At 46.9% G+C, this 18,697-nt stretch overlaps 1 protein-coding gene across 7 annotated transcripts in view; it reads right to left on the reverse strand.

Moving 5' to 3' along the window:
- Nucleotides 1-456: 456 nt before the first annotated feature.
- The window catches only part of RC3H1 (ring finger and CCCH-type domains 1), a 71,703-nt gene continuing 53,462 nt past the window's right edge, over nt 457-18,697 (reverse strand). For 3 of the 7 annotated variants that reach the window (XM_068690403.1, XM_068690401.1, XM_068690398.1), the window contains exon 20: nt 10,030-18,622. In XM_068690403.1, coding sequence (XP_068546504.1) covers nt 18,469-18,622 — 154 coding nt within the window. In that variant the 3' untranslated portion in view covers nt 10,030-18,468. Of the gene's footprint in view, nt 977-1,470; nt 1,536-1,883; nt 2,278-2,370; nt 2,509-2,883; nt 3,100-4,067; nt 4,453-7,062; nt 7,262-10,029; nt 18,623-18,697 lie in introns of those variants that run through there. The other 4 variants (XM_068690404.1, XM_068690402.1, XM_068690399.1 and 1 more) reach the window with 3 other exon arrangements.

The following is an 18,697-nucleotide window of genomic DNA, read 5'->3' on the forward strand; positions in this document are numbered from 1 at the left end:
GGAGTACACTCAGGTGAAATAGCAGACTTTGACACACAGCTGGAGATGGCAGTTGCATTAGTTGCAGCTATCACCTTAGTAGGACATCACCAATGTCCAGAGCCACCCCTGCTACAGTAACCTGAATGTGGAACTAGTTTGAAGCTTACTTCTCAAAACAACAGACTCAGGAGCCTTGGCTACATGAGGCTTTCACCAGCGCCTGCACAGCACTTGAACGCATCAGATGCACCAAAGCTGCTGGCAAGGAGGACTCTGGTGCTCGGCAGCTCTTCCACCCAGCAGCCGTTCAGTGCCAAGCTTCAGAAAGATGTTTCTGGCCCAGCCAGCACGTGCCCTGGCTGCGGCTGTTCCACTGGCCTTGCCAGCTGTTCTACCAGAACTCAGGAGTGTAGTTAAGGGCGCGTTCCTTGACAAGTCTCGGAAGCAATTTAGTGAAAAGCGTCCATTCAGAGATCGGTTTGTTACAGACAGACGTATAGGCTTTTAATGTACTGGGGGATCAGAGTTACAGTTTGATGCCTGAAAGGGAGGAGGGGTTGGATACAAGAACAACAGTGATGCTGGACTCAGTCCTGGATGCCACAAAAAATTCAGTTTCCTCTGAGCAAGCAGGAGAGGTGCCCTCTGAGACCCCCTCACCTGACACAGCAGGAGCAGCCCAGCTGGTTCCAATCCGTCCCCGCAGCTTGCACCAAACAGTAAGACCAACCGCCCCAGCAGCAATGTGGGCTGCGTGCCGATACCCTACTGCCACTTTTTCAAGGGCAGAAAAGGGAGAAGTGAGGCCCTGACAGCCCATTTAGGAACACGGATCAGATATTCTGCCCATGAAGATGATGGTGTTGAGGGCGGCTTCCCGGATGAAAAGCAAGAAGGGCCTGTTGGCTTCAAAGATAATTCTGTTCATGGGGAAGGAGCGGCCGGAGACGAGGACGGCTGTGGCCGCTGATGCCTCGCTGCCTTCTTCATTTACCTACCAACCAAAAGAGAAGATGGGTTTAAAATATAGGCATTATGCAGCAGTTGGAGGGCTTTCCCTCCTACCCCACCAGTTTGGAGCACAAGATGACAGCACAGGTCAGAGCACATTCTTTTACATTGGTAAAGAGGAGATCTCTACCCAAGGAAGGCAGGAGGATAGCACTGCTAGCCCAACCGTGCCGAGCTGTGCCACCCACCCGGCACACACCTGCCATGAAATAAGCAGGAAAGAGCACTTGAGTCTTGTCACAAAGCTTTGGATCAGGCCTCAGGCTCCCACCGTGTCCTACTTGTGCTCCCAACACCTGCAGCATCACTGGGGGCTGAGCACCTTTACATGCTCAAGGTACCGAGCTTCTACCTTACCCCAGAGTCCCAAATCACTGAGGAATTGACCACCACTGGTCCAGAGCTACTTTTTTCCCTTTATGCTTCAAGTTTTTAAAAGAAAGAGCAAAACACATCCTGGGACAAAAGAAGGCTTACCTCAAGGAAGGCTTTGTGGAAAGCCTCAGATACGTACAGGTCTGTACGGCCCTCTGCAACTATGCCTGAAACCCAGAATAACAGAATGGGGAGAGTTACAACAATGTATGGAGAGAGCAGCTCAAGATACAAAACAACTCCATCCTTCATGACCTTTCATGACCTGTGTTCAAAACAGAAGGCACATCTGCCCTAAAACAAGGATATCCTCCATCAACTGTAATTGATTACTCAACTCCCATGCCCTTGGTGCTGAGCAGGGCTGTGTGTCCTCGATGAGGACAGAGCACCGAGTCCCTCATGGGTGCAGCATCACTTCAATGTGGGCATGGTCTTTTTCCTCACGTGTTGCCCTGGCACCTGCGGAGGAGCGGTTATACCTCCACCTCCGCCACCCCATTTCCACATCTGACCTGGGAGTCTGGCATTTTCTGGACTGAAGAGATCTTCCAGCCCCATTTTTCTCAGCTTCTCCTTGACACTGAAGCTGTCCTCAATGCGGAAGTGAGGGAGAGAAACTGTGAGAGAGACCTCCCTCATGGAGTCTATCCAGTCCTGCAGCTTCTCCGATGTCAGGTCTCGCTCCACCTCCACCAGCGGTGTCCCAGCATAGGGCAGGACCAGCACCATTGTGATATCGTTCCCCTTGTAAGGCAGCTCCACCACCTGCACTTTGTCCTGGTGAACGGATGCGTGGCGGAATTTGGACTCTTGGTACATGATTGGGACTTGACAGGTCTCACCGTTGGCTTTATGAAACAAATCCAGTCTTGTGTTCGGAGTCGGGAACTGTGATTTCCAGTGCCCCTACAAGGGAGATTGAGGAGGACAGAGACAAACGTGAGCATCATTACTCCCCCCAGGGAAGTTGGCTGCTCCCCCAAGTTTTGTTAGCTGTACCTTAAAATAAATGGTGTTGACCAGGACCAGGACAGTGAGATCATTGATGCCTCCCTCTGGGATCACTTCTGTAATGCGCCTCTCTGTCTTATTAGCCACCCACTCATTTATGATCTTCCTGGAAAGGTCTGGCTTCTCCTGAAGGACGAGACCAAAATAGGTTAAGTCAAGGGTTATAAAAACTTCTTTGTAACCCTTCTGTAGGAGGCATTACAGGGTGCACGCTGAGGAAGGACACCGCACAGTGCTGCAGTGTTTAGAAATTAGGAGCTGCGAAGTGACTGTGGTTAAGGAGCTGGGACAGGAGGAGCTGTGTCCTGTCCTCCCGCTTGCCTTCACTTGTGTCCTGCATGCCCAGAGCGTGGCACTGCCTGCAGGCAGGAGGTGAGGATGCAGAAAAAGCAGAAGGGCAGGGAGGAAAAAACACTCCCCTCCCTCTGCCACAAACCAACAAACCAAAAAAAAAAAAACCACAGAAAAAAAGACACACAAACAACAGAAGTTCACACTCACTTTGAAGTTCAATGGCCAGAGTTTGGCTCCATACACTATTTCGCTGATGTTCTGGTAGGTCTCGTTAAAGACCAAAGACTTCTCTCCGAAGAGGCGGTTGGCTGATACTAGCTCCGACGATTTGTTGGCTTTCTTGTAAAGCCGGCAGTTGAGCTTGGCAAAGAAGAAGTGGACCTGGTCGGATGTCTTTTCTGAAATAGTGTCAAACTGGAAGACCTGGAGGGGCCAAGCAGCGAGAAGAGATTCACCAGCCAGCTCTTGTACTCCCCCACAGCTCCAGGATCCCACCAGCAGCCTTTGCCCTCCCTCACCAGCCTAAGCCGTGGAGCTGAGAGCTCTACAGACCTTCAGAGCTTTTGCCCCCCAAGTTTTTCCTCTGTGCCCCCAACCTCTGTCAGGGAACCAGTTCCAGCCCAGCACGTGAGCCACCAGGCTTTTCCCAGCGCTGTTACAACCGGCACAGTCCATGCTCAGGGATTCAACCCCCCTGCCCCAGCCCTGGGGGGCCTCACACAAGGTGGGCGGCATGGCAGGAGCCTGGAGGCAGCTCCTGGGTCAGCACAGGCCACAGGAGGTTTGGGCTAAGCCCTCCTGCGAGAAGGCCGAAGGCTGCTCCTTCCCAGGAGCAATTCTCACGGTCTGCTGAGTAATTCTGGTACTTGTTATCTGTTTTCTAAGATGTAGCAATTGCTTTGAGGGTAGGTTTCTGCAGCGCATTTTTTTCTCCCTAATCCGTTCCTAGCTGCCAGCTGGAAGGACAATTCAAATTTGTCAGCTGGTCTCCAGCTCAAGGCTTTAGGCACAGAAAATCCCACAGCACAGCGCTCACGGACATCAGGGATCTCTGGCACCACCTCCTATGGGAGGGCACTGGCTCAGCGAGAGAAGGGTCCCCTCAGCAGGAAGGGCTGGCCAAGAGGGGAAGGATTGCAGCATTTTGCTGTTCTGTCCCCAGACTGCAGATGACCGCAGGTGGTCCCTGCAGAGCTGGGATCTGAATACAATGAGGCACGAACAGCCTCGCATGTCTTCCTCCCCAGGGGCTGTTTAACCCAATGGTGCTTCTCAAGCCTGAGAGCCACCCTAACACGGGTGGCTCTTGGCAGCTGTTGGCCACCGTCACCTCTGCAGCCTTTCAGCCCTTGGTGACGGCTACAGGGAAGGGCTGAGGAAACACCACCGACCTCCATGAGCTGCTGCAGGGTGTCACCACACGCTCCGAGCTTGGTCATGGCGAAGGCTGTAGAAATGCTGAGGGGCGACATGAAGATGTTTTCTCCATTGTCCTTGGAGTCGGCCAGGTACTTGTAGAAGACGATGGCAAAGCGCGAGTTGGCCTTCGATAGCTCCCAGACCCGGGGGTTAGTGGACTCCGGGATCTTACTCTTGCCCTTCCCTGGCTCTTGCCCCTCGCCCTCCTGGAACTTCTTCTCGGGGTTGCGATAGATGCACATGGGGTTCACCGGGATGTCGCGGGGCTTCGCAGTGCAAATATCTTCTACGACATAGGGCTTAGGGGCAGCCAGGCCCCAGACGCTGAAGAGACACACCACAAAGAGATGCATTGTCCTGGAACCAGAGAGAGAGCTCACTAGGCACTCGCCTGCCCAAGAAATCTCCAGTATTGTCACAGCACCCGAGCAGCAGGACTGCCACGGACCCCCCCTCCCATCGCCCTTCCATACTGCAGCTGCAGGACAAAGCAGGAGGACAGGCATCACCAGCAGGACAGGAATGCCTCGGAGCACACTCTGCTTTTACACATGACATAATGAAAACAGTGCTTTCCTACAGCCCCGGGTGCCTGTTTTTAAGCAGCCCTGGCAAATTGGTGCAAGGACATGTGGATCAAAGGTCTGAGCCTCCCCCACTGTACAGCTGCCAGAGCTGGGTCTGCAGTTCAGTTGCATTTATGCTTCTGTACAGCTCCTACCCAGCTTCCTCGTGTGGAGGGCCCCTAGGTGCCACAAACTTGGCAGACAAGCCAGCCTCAAACAAAATGTTTGACCATTTCCTTCCCCTTTTCCAGTCCTTCCAAGCGCTGAGCATCTTCAGTCCCTAAAAAGCACACTACGTACGTTCATATGGTGTAGCCAGGGCACTGCAGCTATTCCCATCCATGCTGCGATAAAAACTGACTGTCCCTGTTACCTGAGGAGGTGAGACTAACGTCAGTGACCACATTCCAGCAAAAACAGGTCTTGAAAAGTCTCCTAGAAAGCCAGAGATCGTTTACATTTCCACCTCTGCTAAAGCAAGGGATGCCCCTCCCACCAGCGCTGGCAGCAAACCCTTGCTGGCCATGCGGGGGCCGATGAAGCAGCACGCAAGGCCTTCTGCACGGAGTGGTTTGGAGATGCCCTTTACGTGACTGTCGGGTTTGTTCACGTGTCCTGCGGGAGGAAGCTCACAGACCACAGCCACAGCAGCTTGGGAAACAACTGCTGGAAAGGGCTGGCAGCTTGCCCAGGACGTGCCCGCTGTGGAAGAGAAGCATCCAGCTTGGGTCTCCGCCTGCCCCCGTGCGCTCAGCGCTGCAGTAACCGCGCTGCCGTGCGAGTTGCGTTCACCACCGGTGCCGCCTGCCTCTGCAGCACCTGGTGATCTGGGATGTGGGAGACCTCTGCCTTCTTTCACAGCCTCCTCACCGGGCTCTTGAGCAACAACTTCATCTGGGCTCCAGTTCTTCTGCAAAAGCAGCGATTACCTCATTTGGCACCAAGGCTGCGTCGAGCCCTGAGGGGCCCTCTCCAGCTAATAGCATAGCAACAAGCACTGCAAGAAAACACGCCAAAACAAGATGTTCTTGCTCAGGCCATGGCCACTCTTGGTGGTAAAAACAAACAGATTATCTTTCAAAAGGTTTAGTACGGGTGCACAGAGCAGCTGCAACACCACGAAGAGCAAAACCTAAACCAGGCAGGAAGTCAGCTGCCCTGACACCACAATCACCCAGGGCAGGAGGGGAAGAGAAAGGAAAGCTGTTCAGATGCTTTTGGGAGCGGTACGGTCACAAGGAGCACAACTGCCTGCTTCTTTCAAGACAAAGGCAGATGTTGGTGCCTGGTGCCACGCATAAAACCCAGCACACAGGGGAAGGGAGCACGTGTAGACTGCACGGTACAGTCCCGACTCTGTAAGATAGGAGGTGATACAGAATTTTACACTTAATGCCTTAATTCAGATTTATCAGCCACTTTGGCCAGCTCAGCCCACCCAGTGCACGTACACAGCGTTTTCAGGACAAGGGGAAGCACGAAGCCTGCAGAGAACACCCGCTACAAGAAGGGAGGGCTGCCCCTTAGAGCAGGAGCCCTCCCTAGCTCTGAGGCCAGCTCAGTGCCGTGTCACTCTGCTTAGAAGCAGCCCGCCTCCCTCCGCAGCTCTTTGCCTTCCCCTTTCCCCCTGCAGCACTGCCACGCATCCATATGGCAACCGCTCTCACCCTGGAAGGATCCCAAAAGCATTACAGCAACATCGCTGTCTAAAAAGGGTTACTGGCAGGGAAGAATGTACAAACTGGGAAGGGCTCATTTTTTCTGGGAGAAGTGTAGAAAGCCAAGAAGCGAGTTGCTGAATCAGCTTGAAACCAGAAGACTCCAGGCAAAGGCAGAGAAGCCCCCAGCCCACGCCTGCCGTGTGACACAGCCGGGCTGCAGCCAGCACAGCACATCCCCACCCTGCCGCCACTCGGCTCTGCAGGGAAGGGCAGCCACAAACGGGGCTCAGAGCCCCCAGCTTGGGGAGCTCCCCCAGACACGCCGGGCTGAACCTGCCGTCGCTCTCTGCTGCAGCACGAACGTCCTGCAGCACTCACATGGAGTACTAAGCAGTCCAGCAGCTCACACCACTTGAAGATGATTTATGCGCTCAAAAAGAGCTTTCCCTGATCCCCTGAGAGCCCCCAAATGGAGCAGAGAGCAAATCAGCACTGCTCCTTTCCAGCCAGGTCAGGGACTGGTGCACACAGGGGACAAGACCCAAGCACAGCACAGGCACCAGCAGGCCCGTGTGAGGGCCGGGCTGGCAGAGCCTTCTCCAAACGGCTCCTCTGGCCCATGCCCGGAGCAAGAGAGCAGGCTGGCAGCAGCCTGGGTTCACAGGATCCTACAAAGGGAAATGAACCTGTGACAAGGAGTTAATTAAAAATGAAAGAAGAGTGGAATTGGTTTCTCTTACCTGGCCCGCTGCCTCCAGCCTTCTGCTTTTGGGATGTAAAGACAAGTTGTTGGGAAAACAGGCAGTCTTGCTCGAGACCTGAGGGTGCCCAAATCAGTCCAAAGCAGTTTCCCCACTGGGTTTCTGTGCTCGAGCAGAGCACAGACGAAAGCAGAGGGTGGGAGGGGAGTAGGATGCTGAGGCCAAAGGCTGATGACCAGCTGCAGAAGGTTAAGCAAAGAGCAGAAAAAAACAGTGTTTGGTTTGAAAGAGGTTTTAAAGTTCAATCTGACAAGGGAAAGTTTGACCACCCATCGCACACCAATGCCAGCTGCCTTCATTTCTTGTCAATAAGAAAATTAACTGCTCATGAAAAACTTTCAGGAGGGCAAATAAAAACCTGACCGTCCTAAGGTATTTGTAAACCTCACATTAGCATCTCATAACTCAGCAAAATGCTTCTTTCTGCCCCGAACTCTATCCCTGTCCCATCAGTCCATTTCCCAAACAAACGGGCACAACTTAGGACAATCCACCCCTCTTCCTGCCCCGTGGTTTTCAACACACGCCCTCCTAAATCCCCTCACCTTTCCACTTGCACAGCTGGGCAGCTGCGGGTTAACAGCCTCCACCCTGGCCCGAGCAGTACTGGGGCAGCATTGAGCAATGGGATTTCAGGTCTAGGACACAGCTGCCCCACAAAGGGAGCGGCGCTGCCTCCGAACATGGCAGCACAGGAGCTGGCCGGCTCTGCAGGCACCAAAGCCAACCACTACTGGCCCAGTAAGAGCCAAGGTCTCAGCGGACAACACAGCTGCAGACTGGAATTAAATGGGACAAAGATTGGGAAAGTAAGTGCCAAAGAGGATGGCATGCTCTGCACCCAGCTTTGCTTTAGGGGTTCTCCCCCACAGCCCATGGCCACAAATGCCGTTCTCACAAAGTGGCTTTGTACAACACGAGCACCGTACCTGCTGTACCTTCCTGCTTGCTCTCATCTCTTCCACAAACTGGGGGGATCTTCACCAAGAGCAAGCACAGAAGCTGCAGGATCCCCTCCAAACCGTGCCCAGCAGCACACCCGAACCCACATGCCCCTCACGTTTGCTTTCTGCCTGATGCAGGCCTGGGCAGGAAGCACCCAGCAGAGCAGATCTGCAATGCAAGGCGGGGATTCACTGCAGAGTTTTTGGCCATGTGGTAGTACAGGAGGTAAAACGTGCTCTGTGAGAATGGGCTCGCACGCTGTAGCTGCTTGGGGTGCTCCAAGAGGCGGCCGGTTTCCATGTGCTGAGGTGACACACGAGCTCGCAGATCCCAGAGCCTTCAGAGGGGATCAGAGAGTCTCCACTCCCAGCAGGCAGACACCCACGCACAGGTTTCCATTCATACCACACTGAGGTAGTTCAAGGCAGTAAAAAACAACCCCCGAGCAAACACCTCCATACTCTGCACAGCCAGAGCTAATGCGAATGAACTGCCAGCAGTGTGAAAAGGCACAGGAGCACTGCGACTGCACGCTCCTTGCAAACTGAGGCAAATGCCGGCATCCACGCTGCAGGCAAGCCAGCTGCTTCCTCGAGGTATCCCAACCCTTGGGGAAGGGCTGACAGGATCTTTAAGTTGCCCGAGCTGTGCCCTAAAGGGTGGCTGACAAAAGCATCTAGGTGCAGCGCTTCAGTGCCAGTTAATTATGGGTTCAGTTCAAAGCAACAACTCAGCAGCGGTGCCTGGGCTGTACCTAAGGAAGCATCCAAAATGCCAAGTGCTTTACAGCAAGTCCCTGGCTGCCTGATGGTGCTAGGGCAGGGACTTGTTCTCCCAAAGCTGCAGAGGGGTCCCAGCTCACACCGAGCAGCTACCAGCTGCCCCAACCCAACCCAACTACAGCACGAGCAGCCTGGGGCAAAGGGGATCAGGCACCTGCAGTCTCTGCTGCACTCGCAGGCAAGAGCTGGGGAGTCAGAGCTGCACTCACGGGGCAGGGAAAGCACAAGCCAACGATGGCAAAAAAAAAAAAAGAGCCCTGAGACACTGGGAGCGACTGAGAGCGGCAGGGAGAGGCGTGTCGTGTTTTCTGAGCGTGCTTGCACGACCCTCATTTTGGAGAACCTGGAAAGAACCTAGAAAGAGACAGCCGTTAAACATACCTGAGAGGTAAGCAAATTCGCATCGATTTCGGTTGGTACTTTGAGTGCTCACTGCTGTTCTGTGGTGGTGCTGAGGGAAGACACACTGAGCAAGGTGGGACGAGGGAATCTCAAGTTCTGGGCCAGGCTTTGCAGCTCACTCCTCTCCTGGTATCCCCACCCAAAGGTGAGAAGGTTTTCCAGCAGCTGCCATCCACTCGGACCAGCCTCCCCTCCTTGCCATGCAGTTTCCCCAAAGCTCCTGAGTTAGAGCCGCTCCTTTCCAATGGGATCAGACCCTCCACAGCACTGCAGATGTTTTTTTAGAAACCAATTGCTTGACAGAAACTCTGCGGCTTTTTATTAAAACAATGAGCTTCCTGCAACTCTCAGACCAGTGGGAGAATGGGAAAGAAAACCTTCACCAGTAGCAACACCTATTTTTCTGCTGGATTGCTAGCTAAACACACCTCCCTTTACAGGAACTGAACATTTCGAGTCCTCCAGTGAGGAAGCCCAGCTGTGTGAAGTGTGAAGGGCCCTAATGGCAATGATGGGCTTTGGGTTAACGAAGCGAGCATCTCATGCTGGATCTCTCCAAGTAGCAAAGAAGATTATTCTGAATATCCTTCCTTGTTCAAAGGAGCCGCCTGGCTTACACCAGCAGAGCCACCAGAGCATAGACCAAACCCCAGGAGAGGCACACGGCTTCTCTGCTGTTCAGCATCTCTCGTGCTCCAGCACAGCGGAGAATAAACACGCCTTGGTCTGAAGGAAGCCTTCAATTGTCAGGACATCACATCCCATTTCAGAGAAGGTACATTCATTCGAGACAGAAAATGAGAGATATTTCAAAGTGTTCACCATTAATTTATCATTTAATATAAATGCTGACAGAAAAGCAGATACGACCTTGTAGACACTTTCATCTATTTACAAACCAAGTAGCGAATCACCACCTTTCCACTCAATAAAGTATTTGTTTGTTGAATCTGCAGCTCAAAGGACCCTTACACACTATGTGGAAGCAGGGAGAGGCTGAGTCAGCTTTAGGAGGGAGAAAAACAAGGTGAAGAAAGAAATCGCATTTTGACATATGGCTTTTGCTACATAACCACCATGCACACACAACAGGTCTCCGCTTCCCCATTCTTTAATAAGAAGTAACACTGTTGGCTCTACAGGTTAAAAAAGAAAGGAGACCAACTCTGCTTTTTGGATCTCTGGATCCTCTTGCCTTTTGCCTCCTTCAATCTGCTCTGTTCCACTTCAGCACAATACCTAAAGGCTTTTCTTTCACATTTAAAAAAATCTGTTGCAGGAGTAAAGACACAGGGAGTCAGATAGAGTAAACTCCTCTGCTCTTTTTGTCATCTCAGAGACTTTCCAACAGGCAGCAAAGCCTCTAACATTTCAAGGGAAGACATCTCAATGCCTTACAGGCCTCAGTGTCTCCCCACGACTAGACCTGTATGTAAAAAGCTTCAAATTTCCCCTGAATTTGCAAAGAATTCAGTTTATGGAATTCTTCTCGTACATCCTACTTAATCTCTACTCCTAGTAAAAGTGTTCTGGTAGTTACAAACAATACATATTCACAACATCACTCCAACAGTCAGCCATCCCCATAAGGCTCAAAATTATTATTTTTTTTTTTTGGATGGGGAAGAAAAGCAGGAAAGGAAGAAAACTGCAGGAGGAGGAGAAAAGCAACAAAAGAACCAGTTCAATAAACAGAAATAATGACATTTTGTTTAGCATCGACTTTTGAGAACAGCAGACAGGGAATTTCACTTATCCAATGTCCTAAATAAATTCAAGAAATAGTTCATAACCTGACTCAACAAATCTCACGGTCTCCTTTATTACCTAGACTATCCTTTTTATTTATTTTTTTGTTAAATATACCTCTGCAGGGCACAATCACATACAATCAATACGATTGGAAAATTACATGAGCTCTATCCCAAGCATATATGCACCAATGTTAAAAAGTTATTTAAAAAACCAACCAAACAAACAAAAAATAAACTCCACCCAAAAAGGTGATAATGACTGCAGAATGTCTCGGGGAGACTTGTACAGAACTAATAAGATCAAAGAAAACTAGGCTTACAAAAACAGGAGAAAAAAATGTCATCTATAGAGAAATCCCACAACTGGAAGCAGACGATTTCAAAGAAGGGGGGAACTGTCACAGAACAGATCCCACAACTCTTCCTCCCTCCTCCCACGCATGCCTTGCCTCACCTCTTCTTCCCCATAGCAACAAACACAATGGGGAAGGAGCTCTCGACACTATGCTACCGGTTATAGAAAACAGGGAAAATAATCAAGCTCCAGTACAGTTGCTAAGCTGACTTCAGGGAAAGCTTCTCTTAGCATAGAGGCTGTTTACACAGCAAGCAGAGGCCAAAAGGGGTAAGGGGAACTTCTTAAAATCACAAAACCAAAGTCATTTGGTGTGCTAGATTTGCCCATGTTAGAGCAGCTTCCCTTAGGAGAGGCTGTGGATTGAAGGTACCAATTGGTAAACTGTGCAGCAGCTGCAATGTGAACAGTGTTCTCTTCTGTCTCTAGTTGCTTTATACATTTATGAAGTACTGCTGCCAAGTTTCATTTTAAAAAGCTAGAAATAAAGAGGTCAGTGCACACGTCCAGTTGTGGGATCCATCCAGTACACAACCTGGTTTGGATGCCAAAGACTTGTGAGTACTGTCTGCCACAGAGTTCGTAAATCCATTTAACATTACAAAGAAGCAAATAATTTCTTAAACATCAAATACTCCACAAGATTTTTTTCCTTACACATATATATTTTGCCCATATACATTTCATGTGTAATCATATCATCTTTTTTTTATTATTATTCTTTTCAGAGACACTGCACCACCTGTTGTTTCTACCTTCCCCAAGACTGCGTTTTGTTAAATTGAAACTGATAATGTGTTTTCCTAAAACTTTGTTTCCTGGAGTATGAAAACTTCCAACCTGTATGTCCAAAGATACTCACTTTGTTGGATGAAGTTAGGTACCTGAATGTTCCAAAATGTTGAACACCTGGCTATCTGCACTAAAATCGTACATAAACTCACTGAAATTGCAAAGATTACCTGGGAAAAAAAACAGTTATTTAGGTTACTAAGCTACAGACATCCAATTTTCATTACCATGGTCACACATTTTAAGCTTCAAATGACTGGAATTTCCTGATGCAGAAAGAAGAGGATACAGACAAATCCGAATTACCACATGCTTCTGGGATGTAAAAAGCTGAACCCTCTTCACTTACCATAGTGTTCAGAGAGTTTCTGCAGAATGATACTACACTTGCCATTTAAAAAAAAATAAAAATCACTATTAAATTAAGTTTGCTCTTCTTTCCCTGCTAATCAAGGCTCTACCTGCGTGACAAGAAGTGCCTTGAAGACTGTGACAACACTGAACAGCTACATTCTTCTTCCTACACAAGAATAAAGACCACATGTTAACTGTGTAAACAGACTTGACTGGGATAACATTCCCCTAAATCACTTACTTATGTAACTTGAACTCACTCTTCAGCCTCTTTCATCCTCCTTTCAGTAGGAAATAATGCAGTTGATAACAGTTAAGTATGAAAAAGAGAATCCCCAATGAGGTTTAGCATTTTAGATTACATTTCATCTGAGAAAGATCAATTTGAGCTACGTAGCCTGTGTGCTCACATCCTGCAAGTACCAGCCACCTGACTTCTAGCACCAAGGCCATACCTTAAGAGGTGGCTCAGAAGAGCTGTTTCACTTTCCTCAAATTCAGAGTTTACATGCAAAGAAGGCAGATGTTCTTCCAGTTCATTTCTAAATTCTTATTTAGACAACTCAAGAACTTTCTTTCCTTTTTTTTTTTTTGTCCAAGGAAATTGATCTATTATCATACAAAACATTAAGTTGCTGACACACTTTGTTAAAAAAAAAGTCAGTGCTAACAGCATTGGAAGTGTGTGTTTTCTAAACATGACAAAACTTGAGTATGACAGTAAGATCATGCCACAGTCAGCCTTGTGATGTTCCTTCTAGATATTCTAAGACTACAAATACGTCTTCAAACACACAGACATATACCAAACTTGCATACTGCTGATGTGTTTTTTGTTTGTTTCCCACTTTAGAACAGAGAAGATGAGTTGGCACTCCTGCTGTTGAGCCTCCTGATTATTAGTACTGAATTTCTTGGACCATACAAGCGGGTCTGAAACAGCTAGTTTGTACTAGGGTTCTTCAGGACACCACCTTCTAACCTGCTTCATTATAGTCCAGATTATAAATGGAAATCAGCAATTATGCTACTCAGATTCCTCTCTGAACCCCAAAACCTTAATAGCAGTCTGCAAGAGTTTAAGTTAGATCAAGGAAGGGAAACGCAAGTGACTTACTGTATTATCAGTGATCTTTTCTAAAGAAGAATTTGCCCCACCTTACTCAATTCTTGCCGTCATGAGACAATGTCATCATACAAGTTTGCTTCTTCCACATCTAATTTAATGTAATGGTAGTTTGACATATCTTTTCAGTTCCAATGGGCTTAACAGTCACATCTGCACCACACATTATCCTTTCCCGTAACTGCAGAGATTTAAAATCAGTATTCAAGTCAATTTAGATTGAAACTAAGACAAGGCTTCTTTGACAATATAAAACTTCTGTTCCTTCTCCCTCTCTAAATGAGCCACTCCATCAGCTGGGGGAGTGCACATGAGACTAAAAACATGTCAGAATACCCCAGATACATCTCAGTACATTGCAAATTGCGTGACTACATAGAATGATTTTCCACAATTCAATGCATGGATAAGGCTTGACAATCAGGAACTTTAAAAAACTTCTATTAGGATAATACAGTCAACTCACAAAACCCTACAAAGATTTGACAATCAAATGGCTACACCAGGAAAAAAAAAAAAGTGTAAAGCACAAGTCTTTGGCTCTCCTTTAAAGAAAAACAGCAGTTTACCATGTTTATACAGATCCCCCGTTTGCCTACCAGTAGGGGCAATATCACATTTGTGCATCACTGAGTAATAACACCATTAGAAAAGGCAACTTCACAGAAGTTATTGGCTAAGCGAATTCATTTGAATGCTCTGTTTTGAGGCAGCAAGCTGTCACTGTTACACAATCAGGGAGGGTGAATGGGAAAGCCACAGAAGGAAAGAACGGAAGGTACAGACAAAAGGGAGAGAATAAAGCTCAGAGGAAACTAGACAAAAGAAGTTGAGAAGAAAAAGGACAACAGTGCTGCAAGTTTTGAAAGGTACTCTGATCTAAAGAAAAAAAGGGCTGCTCTAAAATGGGACAGGATACACCAGTGCACAAAAGGAGCAGATGAAAACGTGGAGGTTTCTCTTATTTAGAGAACTAGGGCATAAGAGAAGAAGCAGAGATGGTTACAAGGGAAGAAGGAAAATAACACTACAGAATAAAACAAACCACTTCTACAATGACCGAATCACTGTTCGACATACTAAAGCTTAACCTAACACCTGAAGCTTCCCATTCTGAGGGGTATGTCCATGCTGGGGCTGAAACTCCCGTATCAACAAGTGTTCAAAGATGTCTACTGCAGTACAAAATTCAGCCTACCTACTAAATAACGCAGCAGTGCCCTAACGGTATTGTAGCATTGTTACTGCTTGCCCCAGTAGGAGGGACTGAGCCACTGCCTAGGTGAGACCAGTTTCACTCAGGTAACAGTATTTCTGTACAGCCGGGGACATGATAGGACCAAGCAATATAGAGTTGCTCCAGGGGTGCTGTAACCACAATTGCTTCCCTTACATGTACTATCAGTGCTATTAGCATGCTTTTTCAGAAAAAGTGAAAATTTTACGTGCAGCTTTCAGAAAGACTTAAAAGCATGCACTGTATTTTTGCTGTTTGACTTCAGTCAACTCAACTTTTCCAGGGAAGCAGGGAAAAGGCAGGAGGGGGAAAAAACCCAAAGCCAAAAATCAATATCGTTGGTAGATATTAAACAAACTGTTTAACAAGCCGAACTATAATACTGGGCAAACAGGCCTTTCACCTGGACACATTGATCACAACAAGGACACTATGCACAAAGTACAGCACGGAGAGCTGGACAAAGAAAAAAAACAGTAAGGTCTCCCTTCTAATCCACGGGTTTTGGAAGCATTCACCATATGTAGGCCAGTAAAGGCAATCTGAATAGCTTCACTATTAATAGAACATCTCCCAAGAGCAGAAGTGGAGAGAAGGGGAGGGGAGGAAGGTAACTCAATCTGGAAAGGAAACTAGCTGGCACAAGTAATAAAAGGTGAAAAGTGTTTTGCCCCTCCACATTTTTCTTCCTAGTGTTGAAAATGAATCTGTAGTTTCAAACTCATCATAACCATTTTTGACAATTCAGTTTACATAAACTGAATTCAGTTTACATAAAAAAACACTGCAATCAAAGAAAAGGTACATTCTGGGCTTGTCCTCCTAGATGTGAATATTGCACTCATTATCTCAGCTAAAACAAGCTCCCTGTGTTAATGAAGACACAGCAGGAAGAAGAGTTAAAACCAGCCAGGAGGTGGCTGACCTGACGGTGGTGCTCTGCGCTCAGGGATGGGAGAATGCAGCAGGGTGCCTGTGGCAGCTGAGTGGTGAGCGTGCTGCCAGGGGAACCCTCTACTCATCACCAAGTCCAGGGCAGAGAAGGGAGGAACAGACCTGACAGGCTCAAAACTGCATCAGCCCAGTTCTGCTCGGCTCCTAAGGGAGCGGCTGGAATGCCAGGCTTCAGGTAGGAGATATGGATGGATGGGGGCGGGCAAAGCTGTTCTAGTGCAAAGACTATTCTTTGCTGAAAGTTAGAGGGATTTAAAAAAAAAAAAAAAAAAAAAAAAAAAAAAAAAGCAAGCTCCAGAACTACTCTTAGCAGTTAAGAGGCCAAAGTTCAACTAAGAGAGAAATAAACCTGTGTAAAGACATATGGAGAAGGTGGGTGTGTGCTGAAAAATGCCTTTATTTTCATTCAGTGCTTCTACCTCCCAGACATTTGATCACAACAGCTGCGCTCATGCGAAAAAATTCTTAAAACATACCCAATATATATACAGATATAACTATGTATATATGTATATATATATTTATATATAAATTTTTATTTAAATAAAAAAGAAAGCTCGAATCCCAAGCCAATATGTGTATCAAATCCTTGACCAGCCAGGTCTGTAGGGCATAATCAAATTCAATGTGAAATAGTATACAAACGCGGTGCCTTGACTGGGCAAATTAAATAATTGCTACTCAAAAGAGTCTTCTGTTTGGACTCTCCTACTGGTAGGCAATAGTGGGACTGTATCCCCTCCCACCCCCCATTTTGTTTTATTTAACAGTATGATGAATGCAAAGCTTAGCCCAAGGTAGCTATGACCTCAGCAGGAGTTAAGGTTAAGGAAAAAACTAAAAACCAAGAAAATTATTAACTCTTGCTTTACCCAACCAAAGCAATGCAGTAATTTATTACATAACCAGTGCTTTCTGATTTAGTAGTCTAACCCAGAAAGAAAAAAATGAGAATGGGCCAAGAAAATGCAGAGGGAGCAGCACTTGAAAATTAATCTCCACAGAGTTCTTTGTATACAGGGTCTCACCCCAGTGCATGCAGATAAGTCAAAAAAAATGTGCAGCAAGAACAATTTTTTTCTAAAACTTTTGAAGAAAACAGATCTAGAAAGGCTTATGTTTTTTCCAACCTATGCTTAAAAAGCCTATTTCACTATTATTGACAGAATCAATGCTGAAGCTTACATGGCATTTTTGATGCAACTTTCCTCCTGTGAAACAGGAATCTAGGAAAGACTCAGTGCAGCAGTGACAGATAACCTGCAAATTGATTCTGAGGCATCTGATTTTGATGCACACAGACCCTAAACAATGGGAACCTTAAAAGAGAAAAAAATGGTTTTGAAAGATTACTATCACTTACATGCACAAATCAAAGATGACTTTCTGGCAGAAAAAGGCTCTCACAACAGCATTACCACTAATTAACTGGTGTACCATTGAACAGAAATAAGAAAACAATCAGGTCATAGAAGTTATGATGTTTTGATAGTAATTAAATAGCAGTGAAGAAATAACAAAGGCAAGAGTTGCTGAGAGGGTGGCACACTTTAAAGATCTGCTTCAAAAAGCAGAGGTCAGAAAGACCTTTTGCATTAACCTAATTGTACAGACTTTGGGTATGCTTATTTTAAAGGCCCAATGAAAGATGAAAATGGGAAACAAAACAAAAAAAAACAAAACAACAAGAAAGCAACAAATGCTAGATAACCCAGCACAGTTGAGCAATTCATCTGCTGTTAACATCCTTCCAGCAACTGCACAGCCTTATGTTTTCCTTGTTTGCTATTTCTGCCTTGCTTGTGCTGCACAACCTTCACTGGTTACTCAAGCCTCTCTACCCCAGGCCCCAGCTAACCAGCTTCAGAAATACCCATGTTGTAGTAGATCAGTCTGCATACAGCTGATCGCCTTAGCCCCAACAGAAAACAATACGCCAGCAACCTTTAAATAAAATGTGTATTGGACACTTCTTTTGTTCTTGTTTTAATCACACGTGCTGTGATAGGGCTTATGCTATGGACTGCACTGGTTGCATTGAAAAGATTCTGTCATTTGTACTTTAAATTTAAATTATTTAAAGAAGAATAAGTCTTGCAAAACCTAGGGTTCAGTTCCTAGTTACAAGGGAAAGATTTATTTTAAGAATTAAACTTGCTGCACATCTTTTGACACTGCAATTCACAGCTACTCTCCAACCCTCATTCCTTGTTTACTCTTAGATCATACAAGGAAGTGGCCAGGTTGTTTTATTTGTCAAGAAATTAAAGTGATAAGGAACTATGCACTGGCTATGTAATAATACCAAAATAAAAGAAAAACCTACTTCATTAAGATCATACAATTAATCAAACAGAGTATATATATAATATCTTTTTTTTTAAGCCCTGGGACCCAAGGCGTCCAAAGTTATTAAAATAAAGTTCATTCACAGAACAAAAACAAATTTAATTTGAATCGCTTGCAGATACTGCTAATTTTCATTTTTTTTTAATTAAAAAATGCGTTAATGTGAACTATGTGCAGGATTTGTTTCTAGTAGTTGTGTTTGTGCACATTGCCTCTGGACCTGCTGCTCTGCTACTGCTGTTACTCCTGGGTTTCTCCAATCACCCCTGGAAAAAAACGTGATGGAAGCTAACAACACCCCAGCAAAAGAAACTCTGGGGTATGCTGGCCTCACTTCATGGAGCAGATGTGGGCGTAACTCCCACTCTCTGGGAGTCGTGGTTGTCTCCTCCTCCCTCTGGGTCCTCTGACAGGCTGAGAGATGCTGTCTTGTTTGACAGGAGGCCGATGTTCTCCTGTGTCAAGGCAGATCCATTTGGAACATCACTGCTGAAAGAAAGTTGCAAGGAGAAAGGGGGTGGGGGTAGAGAGAAGTAATTACTCAAGTTTGTTTGTTTGTTTGTT

This window comes from Anas acuta, chromosome 8 (assembly GCF_963932015.1).
Source record: "Anas acuta chromosome 8, bAnaAcu1.1, whole genome shotgun sequence".
NCBI lineage: Eukaryota > Metazoa > Chordata > Aves > Anseriformes > Anatidae > Anas > Anas acuta.